This window comes from Talpa europaea (assembly GCF_964194135.1).
Source record: "Talpa europaea genome assembly, chromosome: 5".
Taxonomy (NCBI): domain Eukaryota; kingdom Metazoa; phylum Chordata; class Mammalia; order Eulipotyphla; family Talpidae; genus Talpa; species Talpa europaea.
Genome location: NC_140071.1, coordinates 24,297,153 through 24,311,624, shown reverse-complemented (window position 1 = coordinate 24,311,624; position 14,472 = coordinate 24,297,153). Strand labels below are relative to the sequence as shown.

At 36.2% G+C, this 14,472-nt stretch overlaps 1 protein-coding gene across 2 annotated transcripts in view; it reads right to left on the bottom strand.

The window, feature by feature from the left end:
* PARP8 (poly(ADP-ribose) polymerase family member 8) overlaps positions 1–14,472 on the bottom strand; it is a gene marked incomplete at both ends in the record, with an annotated part of 148,382 nt that overhangs the window by 39,585 nt on the left and 94,325 nt on the right. For both annotated transcript variants that reach the window (XM_084233209.1, XM_084233210.1), the window contains 3 exons: positions 1,024–1,090; positions 6,830–6,920; positions 7,332–7,392. In XM_084233209.1, coding sequence (XP_084089335.1) covers positions 1,024–1,090; positions 6,830–6,920; positions 7,332–7,392 — 219 coding nt within the window. The remainder of the gene's footprint in view (positions 1–1,023; positions 1,091–6,829; positions 6,921–7,331; positions 7,393–14,472) is intronic.

The window sequence follows — 14,472 nt, the reverse complement described above, 5'->3', positions numbered from 1 at the left end:
TCATAAAAACGTAGGACAATTCCAGAGCTCGGTGATCTGTAAGACCTTTGATGCCACATGTGAAGATTCCTGCTACATTTATAACTATAGGCAAGACCACCACAAGCTCCCTATTCTGTAAATGAAATAAAGTTTCAGTGTGTTCTCTTAGAACTAAGCTAATGTCATGCTTAGAACAAGGCTAATGCAGGATGCCCAATTACAACAAAGGTGAACATGCTGACTACATCATTGTGGAGGGCTAAACCATGTATACATAATTATGCAATTATCTCTCTTGATAAATCTAAATGAAGTAAAATGTGCATATTCAGGAGAATAAATAACCTTCCTAATTCTCTATAAATACAAATTCTCCAAGCTGATATTTTGGTAAGTAATTATTTGACTGTGGCTAATTGAGGTACACCCCCTAAGTATGAAAAGTCAGTTTAAATGACATAATTTTATGTTTGTCAAAGATTAACTGATCCTTATATTTGTCAGGGTTCAAACAGGAAATAAAGGGTTTATTTATAAAACGAAGGTTTCAAAGGTAAAAATGTGGAAACAAGATATAGTATAGCAACTAGAGCCAATGCTGCTTGACTGTTGCCCTCTCCAGCCCCAAAGAAAAAGCAGAGGAAACCATCCAGAGAATCCATTCATGCAAAGGCCAAAGCAAGAGCACAACAGGACTATTCAGCCCAAGGGCACTTGACAGTGAAGAGCTAAAGACAGTATACACCCTGCTTCTGCCACTTCCTCCTCTGTGCCACAGTCACACAGAAGACTGTCCACACAGTCAGCCACCCCAGGTGTGTTGGAAGGAGGAGAGTGGACTCAGGGCAAGTAGAAGGAACGGATCCAGTTCTAAAAGTGAACTCAAAAATTACTAATGCTGCTCTTAGCATCACAGTAAATTCCTCTCCTGACGCACTCACTTCAAAAAGCACTTACTAAAAATGGCAGGGGTAAAAAAAGCAAAATGAGAATTCACTTCTCTTTAATAGATATTTACTTTTTCTTCTTTGGAAGACTTACTTTTTTAGCTGATGTCCCAATCCAAATCGCTCTTTTGTGGAAATCTGGAAGACATCAACTGTGGGCACTGCAGGGGGAAAAAAAAAGTCAGTGAAGATGTTGAAAATCAACCATCACCCTGTAAAAAAAGACTAATAAGTAATATATGTTACTAGGTATATAGCATTTATGTAATATGCTTTATAAATATGATAGTTATAAAATATGTATCACATAATATAGAATATACACACATTTTAAAAAGCGTAAACGCACAGTGCTACACGTGGGTATTTATGTTTTACATAGAGAGACTCTGGAGATCATTCTTGGTCACTACATATTACATAACAATGTACAATATATTATGTAAATGCATATGTGTGCAATGATGAAGACTTTCCACTTATATTCAGTATAAGTGGAAATCTATAGGGCAGTTTGCATACTATTTTTTAAATGGAAGAACATTTTTATAATTACCTATTTTTTTTTAGAATACAATGAGGGATGAGAATAAAGTAAAGCAGAGGTAACTTACTGTACACTGCATATCCTGTCATATGCTTCATATTTTTACCAAGCATATACATTTTCTTCAATTAATAACTATGATATTTATGAAATTAATAATCTCTCCAAGTCAATTGATTATCATTATTCACAGATTTAAAGGGAATTTAGTAAGTGCCCACCGTTAATAAAAAACACACACCAATAACCCTACCACCATGAAGCCTGACTCTAGTGGGAGGAGACAGACGAAACACAAGTAAGATAAGAGACAGAATGCCACATGGTGATAAAGTTTCCTGGGAAATGGAGGGGCAGGGCACGGTTATACAGACACAGGTTTCAGTATTAGATTGAAGAAAGGCAGGCAGGAAAGTGTCCTAGTCAGAGGGAAAACAAGGTCAGCACCCTTGAGGAAGAAATGGATTTCAATATTCTAGGAACAAGAGGAGACCAGTGGAGTTGAAGACAACAGGAGATGAGATCATGTTAGGAGATGAGCTCAGAGAACTGTGGGGAGCACAGAAGTCTGTGGAAAGAGCAGGGGTAGAAGTAGGAAAATGAGTCAGGAACTTTTTATAGGGATTGAGGAAGAGATACAGTAGGTTGGGCCAGTAAAAGTGAAGAGCATTTTGGACTCATACTTTCTGGGAGATCTCATTGCTGCGCTAGACTTCAAGTATCAGAAATAAAGGCAGCAAGGCTGACTCTAAGGACTTGGGTCTGAACAAGCAGGATGGGGCTTAATGCTCCTGATATGTGACAGGCTACAGGGGGAACATTTTTGGGGAGGTAAGGATGATCAGCAACTTGACTTTGGATAACTCAACTTTGAGATACTTACCTATCACAAGAGGAAAAGTTAAAGGGACAACTGGATAGAGAAATCTAGCTTTTAGGCCTTCACAGGAGAGCATGTGCTAAAGATATAAATTTAAGACAGCCCAAATAGCTATATCTTTAAAGACATGACATCAAATGAGAAGCACTGAGTGGATGTGGATGAAGGAGAGAAGTCTAGTGATAAGGCCTTAAGACCTCCAGCAACCAGTGGTCAGCAAAGAAGGCTCCATAAAGAGGAATTGTGAGGAGGGTGAATGATTCCAGAATGCTGATCTGCACACACATTCACAAGATTTTCAAGGGAGGGTAAACAACTGTTAGCAAATGCTGCTGAGTCAATGAAGATGAGGATTCAACACTGGTCATGTAAGTTGTGGGGTCACTAGGCAACAGTGAAGTCATGGGTGACAATAACAAGAGCAGCATCTGTGAAATGCTGAGTCCCAAATCTCAAGAAGAATAAAGAGGGAAGAAAATGAAGTAAGCTAATAGAGAAAATGCTAAGGAAGACAATTAATAGCCCATAGACACAGAGTATTAGAGTACTAATTAAAGAGCAATCTGGGTCACCAGGGGTTTATTTGAAAGATGAGAGAAATATTTGTTGACTGATGTCTCTAGAAGAGAGAGACATGAATAGTACAGGTGCCTTAAAAAAGTGAAAGGGGATGGCAGTTAGGATGACATTAGACAGGAACACAGACCGCACCATTCACAGCAACAGTCAGATGACAGATAATTAGAGCAAAGAGTGTTTTGCTAACAGGACAGCGACAGACCACACATATACCATACTCCACAACAGGTTTATATCCCCAGTTGCCTCATGCTCGTGTGTCCTGTGAGCAAAGAAAACTTTTGCTGATATCACCGATAAGTCAATTCCTTTTCTGAAACTATTCCAATCCTTACACATAGTGGGGAAAGTGCACATCACTTCGATGCCATTTGTCCCAAACCAAAGGTTACAGAAACTGAAAAACTGATGAAAACTCCTAAGATCTTGAAAACTCTGTGAAATTATCTTTTAAAGAAAAGACTAAATTAGAACACACAGTGTCTCTGGAAAGACTAATGAAGAGTTTCTTCACCAAAGATAAGAAAAAATGGAGGCAGAGAAACAAAAGGGATGAGGCTTAAAAAGAAAAAAAAAAATGTAGAAAAATCCAAAATGCACCAGAAAAACCTAAATCTTCAGTGCAGGAAATAATATAAGATATAAATGTTTACTGAAAATATATAAATTAATACCATTAAGTTAATAATACCAAATTTACACTATCAATAATTAGAATGTGTCAATATTTTATCAAAATGATACATTTTCCTGGAAAATATGTTACAAATATGTCGCTAGGACTGACATTAAAATCTGAAAAAACAAAATTTTGGAATATGCTGAAAGAGCTAACAAGATGTTACTTCCAAAAATATTTCAAAACCAAGTGACAAAAACACAGATTTTATTAAAATTAATAAAATTAATTCTTATAATTAATTGTATTTAATGTATTTATATGTTAATCGAATTGGGATGGAATGTAGGGGTATTCTGTATTATTATCTCTGTAAATTTTTCTGTAAATCTATACATTTTTAATTTTTTAAAAGTTAGTGGCTTTCCGATAACCAATAATCAGAAAATAAATTTAAATATAAAATATAAATTTAAATATAAAATAAACTGAAATATAAAATGAAAATAAAATTTTATTTTATAAAATAAAATATATAAAAGCAAACAGGCAATAAACAAATAGGAATGAATTTAGCTGAAATTAGAGCCCTAAGGCAGAAAATCAAAAAACACAGAACTGCACTGATATATAAAACTAGAAACTGCCAGTAAATACTCCTTTATAGAGGGAAGAGGAGAAGATTCTCCTCCCCTCCCTTAGGCTCAGCCTTCACTTCCTTCATCTCAGTTCCTTCCCAAAGAGCACTTAGGGTTGCAACCAAATCCCGGCATGGCTTCCCTGGTGGCACAAGGAGTTAAGTCTCAGCTCTATGAAGCTATAGCCAGCCACTGCAGTGTGAGTTTGACCCCTGGCAGGCAGCTAACCCACATGGCGCAGCAGACCTCTCCTGTCTCGCCTGCTGCTCCCCTCAGCAGTGTATTTCAGTCAGTCTGCCTGGTCTGCTCCCCACTCTGTCTCTGGTGAATCCTCTCACCATACCACAACCACCCTCCCACCATCTCTAGCCTACACCCCAGCTCTTTTATGCATAAATAACCTTTTTTAAAAAGAGAAATTATTATAGAAACTATTATAGAAATGTCTATTCTTCTTTCTGAATTTATTTAAATGTTTACCTCAAATGATCATATTTCCCACAGAGTTTATTTTTGGGGGCAAGAGAGCAGGAAGAACTTGACAGAATAGACTAGTGAAGTATTTTCAGAAAGGTGAAAGTTATTTAACTTTTTCTTGTCTGTCATATAACTTAGGTTGGGAAAGCAATAAATTAGGGCTTATCCAGATATGTAGAAGTTATTCTAACACTCTGATCATATAAATGTAGAGATATTAATATGAGTTTCACAGGAAAACAACTTTTTAAATCTTAATTATTTTAAACTAAAATCATTCTTGGGATCAGAAACTAGACCTAGATACCCGCAATTCTGAATATATATATATATATATATATATATATATATATATATAGTCATAAGGATCATAAGAATTGTGTATCTTTATTTAAAGTCTATTTCCCCATGTACAATGAAAATGACCTTACCTTTAATTTCAAAGTGCTTTATCTTATCATTACTGTTCACTCGAAGACATATAGTCAGATTAGCCCTTGCTAAGTATCACAGTTCAAGCAAGTGTTATTTATACATTTCCAAAACCTAGGAATAAATGCTTTCTCAAAAAAAACTGTTAACTAGGTCATTCTAAACTATGAATTAGTCATATATTTTTTTGCAAGTTCACTTTACTATAAATGTTGATTGCAAAACAGTCTTTAAGAAATATTTTCTCACCTTTTTATTTGCTTGCAATCATCCAAATCATACACTAGGATAAAACCTAATTATCTCCTCTAGAAGGTTAAATTATTTTTTTCCTTTTTAGATGTATTAGCTCTAATTTTAGCCACCAATTTCAAACCTATTTTATTTACTGTTGTTGCTTTCTTTTTTTTAATTTATTTTCTATTTTATTTATTTCTTATTTCTTTTTTTTTTTTAATTGAGGTGATACTGGTTTACAATGTTGTGCATGGTTCATACCTCTTCAGGTGTAGGTTACCACACCACACCCATCAGCACGCCACCCAAAGACCACCATACATAGTCCATGGATCACCGCTCATTTTAAGTCACATTTTTCCTCAAAATTTCTCTAACAAAAAAGTAACCCTTCAGGAAGTTTGCTACCATGATGGTACCGTTAGTAAATGCTCTTGAACAAGCCTGAATATAAACCTTGCATTATAGAACAGAAGAAACCAGTAAAAGGACTATATACTTGGAGAAACTTCCAGTGCATTTTGATACAAACAGAGTAGACAGAACCAGCCTTTAAGGACCCTATAAGGCTGACTCAAAACTCCTCATTTTAGGGCTTCCCCAGTGGCGCAGCGGTTGAACACTGGGCTGTGAAGTTGCCCGTAGTCTCTGCAGCACCATTCCAGCCAGTGATTCCCAGCCCAGCCACTGGGTGAGGGTCCCACATGGCTCGCAAAACTCTCCTGCTGCCCGTTGCTCCCCTCAGCAGTGTACCTTGATCCTTCTGCCTGTTCTGGTCCCTGCTCTGGCTCTGGTGAATTCTCTCACCCTCCCACGCTTCTGCCTGAACCCAGTGCTTGTATAAACAAACAAACAAACAAACAAATAAATAAATCTTAAAAGACAAAACAAAACAAAAAACTCCTCATTTTATGAAAGATGAGGAACCCAAGGCAGATTATTACTAACACACGTGTTAGTAAACAGAAGAAAACATTTGAACCTAGTTTTCACAAGATTTAAAATAGGCTCAGGTACAAACACCTACCAATTGAGATACTACATTATAGCTTAGAGTATTGCAAAACAAAATATAATTTTCAATTTCAAAAATAGACATATGTTACATTTAGGTGAAATCCACTATTAATCCAAAGGTACAATAAATAAATATTAAAATTAAATCTCTTAATCAGAGACATAAATAAATCTATAGACAGTCCAAAATATACTTACTGAGCTTCTACTAAAGCAAAGTTCTCTTCTAGGTTTTATTCTGTTTGTTTCACAGCAACCTGTCAACTTCTGAAATTTATACAACTACATATACATCAGATGTTTGCTTCTTTGAGTTACATTGGCAAGGAACCGTCTTTGTTAGGAGGCAAACATATTTTAGTATCATTATTAAGATATCTGCATATGCTCAGTATTACAAAATAAACATTCATTTTGCTTAATGCACAATGCATAACTAATTAACACTCAAAATAATAGAGAAATAAAACTAACCTGGGCCATTTAAATACTGTGTGAGTGAACAGTGTAGTCGGACAATTATAGGTTCTGTTCGAATCACTTCCCAAGCCACAGCAATCTCCTCCTGTGCAAGTATATTTAAAAGATGAATTAGTCATCTTTCAGAATTCTTAATTTTTCCCAAAATGAAAAATAAAAATAGCTATTTTGAGAAATATATAAATCATTAAGGCCTACAAATTACCTCAACACATACTGGTTTGTGAAAAGAAAGCCTAACTATTCATAGTTTTTGCCTTTCATATATAAAAATTAAAGTGAAAACTTAAGAAATAATGAAGTACAATTGAGTCCATATAAAAATATATATACATACTATATATATGTATAAAACCTCTACTTCTTCAACCAGTCAGCATTTCTTTATTTTGATAAATCACTACCAAAGACAATGCATTACTAATAGTACCGATAACAGAAATGAAAATTAAATTTCTTCCAAGAAGTGTTTTAAAATCTTCTTGCAGATACTTACATCAAGAAAGCTAACATCAATATGCAGATCAATATCTACATCATCAATGGCTCCATATTCCCTGAAAGCAAAGATTAACATTCAATTCAATTTTTTTATTTTTCTTACAAGATAGTGTGTGCAAGCTTATGATAAATTGAAAATTCAATCACTAATTTTCATCTCTGATTTCATCAGAAAGCTCAGAAGTGACTGTGGACATGACTTAATTAGATCAATCTAGTTGGATTGCTGTCTCTGTCACCTATCCATACCCTACACATCTGCCTTTCTTTGTGTGCATGCCCACATGGACATACATTCAAGAGTTGTTTGGTTTGTAGTTCCAAACATCCCTGGTTCGCTGGGGTAGAGTACTCTTCTACTGAGATTGCTGTTTCCATAGTGCTGAGGAAGCAGAGTAGCTTTTATGGGCAAGAATGGAGTTTCTGACATGTGAAAAGGGGTAGGGGAATTATTTACTGTGATAATAATAGGTTCAACAGTTTTGCTTCCATATTGGATATCAGAAGTTCTGAAACTGTTCCAGATGCTCAGCTACTTAAATATCACTGTGTTGTCATACATAGTCTGTTCCAAATGAAGACATCATGACATCATAAAGACCCAAGTTCTCTTAGCTCAGGTTGTACCTCAAGCCAGAGTAATATTTTTAAATCTTAATATTTTTATTTTTTCTTTCCCCCAAACCTTCAGTACCCCATCCCATCTGTGTCCCTCTCCCATATTTTTTAACAATAATTTTTATATTCTCCAAATATACATGCTTATATTTTGATACTTTTATAAATATCTGAAGTTACAAATGTTATACACATATAGGATATACATGTATACATATCTATGTATACATGTATATCCTATAGGATAAAACTATAGGACAACTAAAATGATGAAAGCTACTGGTCAAATATTACTGAGCATTTATGTGCCAGAAATTAGTCTGAGCACTTTACAAGCATGTGATTGTAGCACACTATAGAACTACTACCACCTCCACTTTATATATGCATTAACTGAGCCCAGAGTCATAAAGAAACTCACCTATCACTCTGTAGCAGAGTGAATACACATACAATGAATACACATATTTATGTAGGTGCTTATCGGTTTCATACAATAAACTGGGCCTCCCTGGTGGCCTTGGGATTAAGTCTCAGCACTGTCATTGCAGTTCAATGGCCTGAGTTCAATCCCTGGCCAGGGAGCTAACCCACATATGGCACAGCAGACCTCGCCTGTCTCATCGGCTGTTCCACTTAGCAGTGTGTTTTCAGAAAATCTGCCTGCTGTGTTCCCCACTCTGTCTCTGGTGAATCCTCTCACTCCCCCACTCCATCTCTGGCCTATATCCCAGTTCTTCTATGCAAAAATAAATAAAACCTAAAAAAACAAACAAACAAAATCAGACCATAAACTATCACTATGTGTTGGAAACTAGATCAGCCATTACTGGATGATCTCATAGGTCTCCATGGCCTTATGATCAGGATATTTTTTCGATACTCATGTGCTAATGAGGACACTGAATTCAAAGAGGTGAAAACAAACTGCCAGGTTAGGAGTCCCTGGGGAAAGCCGACTACAGAAGTGAAGCATCCAAATCTGGGAGGGGTAGGGGGAGGCTTAGAACAAAGAGGGAAGGGAGCACATTAGATTATGGTGGTAGTCATGGATGATTTAGCAGTAGATGCACTGAGGTGGTGATAGTTTATAGGGACATCCTAATATTACCTCAACTAAAAATAAATAGGTAAATTTAAAAAACCAAAGAAGTCCATGAGGTATTGAATTCATGTTCATTTCAAAACTCTGCAAAGCTGAGTTTCAGTACAAAGTCCAGCACAGAGTAATGAATATTTCTGTGTATTATATAGTCAAATAATACTAAATATTGACAAAATGGTGGCACACTAATTGGGTTGAGAGAAGACATTTTTAATGACTAAATGTGTATTTTACAATGCAATGAATAAATGAGTTTAGAGTCTTTATGCTTTTTGACATATATGATCAAAAAGAGCAGCATATGAATAACTTAGCTTCTATGCTTTTCTCCATTTTCACCTTAAAAAAAATCAAAACACTGAGCACATTTTCATTATTTACAAAATTATACTTAATAATTCTAAAGGTTACATAAAGAGGCGATAAAAAATGTTCACATAGGAATTTTTTTCATTACATGCATCAAGACATCTGTACTATTCATAAAGGATAAGAACCTTTATACCCTTGGGCCTCCCCGGTGGCGCAGCAGTTGAGCGCTGGGTTGCGAAGCTGCCCACAGCCTCTGCAGCACCAGTTCGATCCCAGCTGCTCCCCGGCCACGGCCACCAGAGGAGGGTCCCACATGGCGCGCAGACCCCTCCTGCCGCCCGCTGCTCCCCTCAGCAGTGTACTTCGGTCCTTCTGCCTGCTCTGCTCCCCACTCTGGGCCTGGTGAATTCTCTCACCCTCCCACGCTTCTGACTGTACCCAGTGCATGTATGTGCAAATAAATAAATAAATCTTTTTAAAAAAAGAACCTTTATACCCTTATCCAAATTCAGGTATGATATTAAAACATGAATACAAAAATATGTTGATTTACGTATGAAATTTACAGACACTATCACAAGAGTAAGGGCCACACTTCAAAGAATTCACAACACTGCATATATGCAAACCAATTTCCGTTGTGATGGTCTTTTCATATAATGCTATATATGAAGCACTACATTTAACCCTCCAGTTCAAGATTCAATCAACTCTTCTTGTATAAACCACAATAGTAAATACTTCAGGCTTTTCAGGACCCATACAATCTGTGTCACTGATTCCCTCCCTTTTTTTTTTTTTTTTTTTTAACAACCATTTACATAAGCCAACAAGCAGAAGCAAAAGCTACCGAGCTGTTGTAAAACAGGCCCAGGGCTCCGTGGTCATAACAGGCTGACCCTGAACATTGGAAGAATATTCATAAATGAGTGAAATATCCACTGTTAGGCATGTTAGAAGAAAGAATTACTTAATAGAACGATGACGGTAGAATGCTAATGATGTTTAAGAGCAGCTTCAGCGGGGTAGACCTTGACTATAACTGTTCCCAAGAAAATTCTAACAATGATGTGCAAATTTTTACCTAGAAGTATCTGTGTAAGAAATTTGGGGGAAATGGATATTAAATAAGGAAATAAAATACAGCAAATGTGTATTATTTTAAAAAATCGCCCATTACTAAAAAAAGGCTCATAGATAATCATTTAGTATCTTGGGGGAATTGTTTCAAATAAATTGTTTACCGAGCAAAGGAATATGGCTACCAGAAGTGTTTTTAGTACAATAAAAATAGGAAAACCAAAGATGTATATAGAGTAATTAACCATAGATTATGGATAAAACCTATTTTATAAAAAATGTTATTAATGTGTTCAAAAGTATCTGCTTTTCTGATTACCAAGGTAATATAGGCTCATTAAATGAGAGAAAAACTAACAAAAAGTAACATAATACCACACCTCTGAGATACTTCTTTTTGCTTATATCTCATTTTAGAGTCCTTCATATATATCTATAGATGATATAGTATGCAAAGATTTTTGATCTGCTTTTTCACTGCCTCTATGATGAGTGTTTTTCCATATTATAGAATGTTCTTCAAAATCATAAATTTAAATGGTTATTTTTGTTTAAATAAAATTACGTATTAAAACATTTGGTTACTTTTAGTTTATGAATACTATAAATATTGATGGAGTAATTTCTAGAATTACTGAGTGATTTAATAGTGTAATTATATTATTCTATCTTAAAAGGTTGTAACAATTTATTATCACACCAACCAGGTTATCACAATGAAAATTTCCCACGTCCTCCTCATCATCAAGTGCACTTTTTTCTCTCTCATTGCTAATTTCATATGGATAATAACTTTTATAGGATTTGTAATTGCAAGACTTTGGTATGTAGAGAGGCAGAGAAAGGAATCTCAGATGTAACATTCAATATGTGACTTTATATGATTTCTTCAGGGCTTTGATGATTAAAAGTATCTTCCCAATCTCTAACACTATCAATTTGTTTAAAAAAAAAAAAAGGAGAGGTGCAGTTACAAGTGCTCTTCTTCCACAACAGAGCACGGATACAGAATGTTGAGAAAAGGCATTAAAGGTTTGCAATTAACTGCATCTGCAGGTGTAGATCTGTAAATAGTTACACTTTTGTTTTTGTGCCACACTTCAAAGAATTCACAACAACCCTGCATATATGCAAACCAATTTCCGTTGTGATGGTCTTTTTATATAATGCCAGTAATTTCACATTTCCCGCTGTGAGATTACAAAGCGTGATTACAGTTTGTCCAGATGCAGCGACCCAGTCATCAGGATTGCTTCTATATCTGAATAACTTCCAGTAGCCTTGGATCTTATGAATAGCAAATGCAGAATCAAGTTGAATGCTTGAAATACGAATGCAACTGGAATTGTGTAGTTAGATATCTGATTGTGTTCTGAATGCTGTATTGGGTTTATAATAAGTCAAAATTATTCAATGCACTGCCTTTATTTACACTGTGAAAAGATCACATCACATTGAACTTGAATACTTTTTTGAAGATAAGAGAAACAACACAGAAAATGATCAGATGCATTTGTTTCACTTTGGAGCCGAGGGAAAAGAACCACTCCATAAATTTCTGTCCAGACATCTAGTGAAATTTCCAATTTCAGGTGAACTCCTCTCTGAATCAATGTATCCTGAAATTTGGACACTTGATTTTTGATATTTACATGTGAACTAACTAGTTCATTAAGAACATATGAAGAAAATATGTATTTTTCAGGACATGATGTGTTAGAATTCTTGGCAATTCATACTAATCAAGATAACATCCTCTTCTAATGAGACACCACAGACAAAATATGTTAACTATGAAGACCACCTATGTTGATCCTCTCTCTATGCACGAGGCACAGCTTATTCATTACAGTGTTGTGATGTTTTAGAAAGGTATGTGGTAACATTTACCAGTGACTGTGCTGGTTATAAAAATGTAGGTGCCTAGCTTTTTCTTATTAACTGGGAAATTATACCATAAATGAAGTGATATCAGAGGTCCTTGGAAAATGAGTCTTATATTGTTACTTTTATTGTTTCTACTTAAAAAAATCCAAAACTGGTCAGTTGTATTTTGAAAGGAAGTATATTTTGTAAAGAAACAAACACCTTTCCATGACATCTGAAACTCAACAGCTTGTATGTCTATCTCTGCATGCCTAACTAACATGTCTTTTCTGCCTTGTGTGGGACAGATGTTTGTGAATGGGCCAAGAAACATGTAAACTCAGGAGTCAGGAAGAAATCTTGGCAGATGAAAGCATTGGCAAGACAGTACTGAGGTAGATAAAAATGTCTCTAAAGGACTGAAAAGAATTAAAAAATTGGGCTTAGCTGGGAAAGGAAGCCCATAGAGAATAAAGGACATAAGAAGCACAGTATAAACAGTTGCTACAACTCTGCCCTCACGTTAAAAATAATCAGTTTTGCTTGAAGAAAGTAAAGGCCTTGGGAGTAGAGATGAGTCTCTGCAATCTGGGCACCTGAAGTTTACATTCTGATTATGTGCCAATGATTCTGGAAAACACTCTCCTCTTGGTTCCTTTCTTCTATATGCCTCCTGTCATCACTTTCCCATGGTTTCCAGAGTCAGGCTGTTTTTCTTCTAGGCTATAGAGGCAACTAGGAGAGAATCCGAATGCTGGAAAGGGTACGACAAACATCCAACCAAAATCTTTTGATGAAAGACATACTTTAGCGTGGGCTATATTATGTTGTGGCAACAGATGCTGTCAAAAATCTCACACTACCAGGTTGCTATGGAATAAAGGGTGAGGGTGGATGGGGGACTGCTCTGTTGTTCATTATAGCCACTAAAGGACCCAGAGTAAGAGGGTTCAGGGGGATATGGGAACTCACACACTAGCACTGCTGCTCACATTTCACTGGCCAAAACAAGTTATGTGTCCACACCTAACAGTAAAAGGAGCACGGAAATGTAACCTTACAATGTCAGCAGAGGAGAAGCAAAAGATATCTAAGAAGTTCCTCTGGCCACCACAAGTGGAAATCCAGAAATCCAGACAATTAAAGTGATCCGCCCTGGCTTTTCCCCTTCCCCGAATTTTATATTTTTTAAAATTTTTTTTTATTTATGCATACGAGAACTAGGGTACAGGCCAGAGGTGTTGGGGGTGGGGCAGTGAGAGGATTCACCAGAGACAGCGTGGGGAACAGAACAGGCAGAAATACACTGCTGAGGGGAGCAGCAGGTGAGTCAGGAGAGTGGGTGGGTGGGTCACCTCCCTGGCCAGGGATCAAACTCGTGCTGCAGTGGCTGTGGATAGCTTCATAGGTTGCGTCTTAACCCTTGAGCCACCAGGGAGGCCCCCGATTTTTGTATTTTTAAAAGGAGCTGTGTGTCTCCGTAGCCTAAGTTAGGCAGGATAACTTTCTCAAGTCTCAAAAAATCTTAAGTACATCCTGCCCTTGAGAACATCAACTCCAAAGAGCCCTGTTACAATTGTTCATCTACAAAAAATGATGGAGATTCAATCAAAACAGTCACTATTTTTCAACCATCCAACCTACATGAAACATTAGTCACAATGAAAGGTTTAGGATATTACTCACATAACTTTACGTAATCATAAAACATATATTTTATATGGGGTGGGAGCTGGAAACATCACAAGGAAATTATCAGAATCACTTTACTTCTAACCAAATGAGACTTTTGTGACATGTAATTCCTTACCTTTCTAAAAATATTAACCTCAAATTGTTTTCCGATGGCACTGAAAATTTTTTTTATAAATACATGACTGCAGGGTGAACTTTATAATGAAAAACAAAAATATCCTCATCTAGTTGCATGATTCAAGATGAGATAAATGCAGATAAATTCATAGGGCTAATTATCAGAGACCTAAATCACTTCATGTATGAGCGCCTAGGAATCAGTTCATAAGAGTGTTTGTAAGAATGAGTCAACAGAGCCAGGGCTCTGCTTTTTGGATGACATAGCCATGTAGAGCTGAATTCACCTACTTAAATAATAGATCTATCATCGGCCATTTTCCTTATCCTACTTCAACCTCCT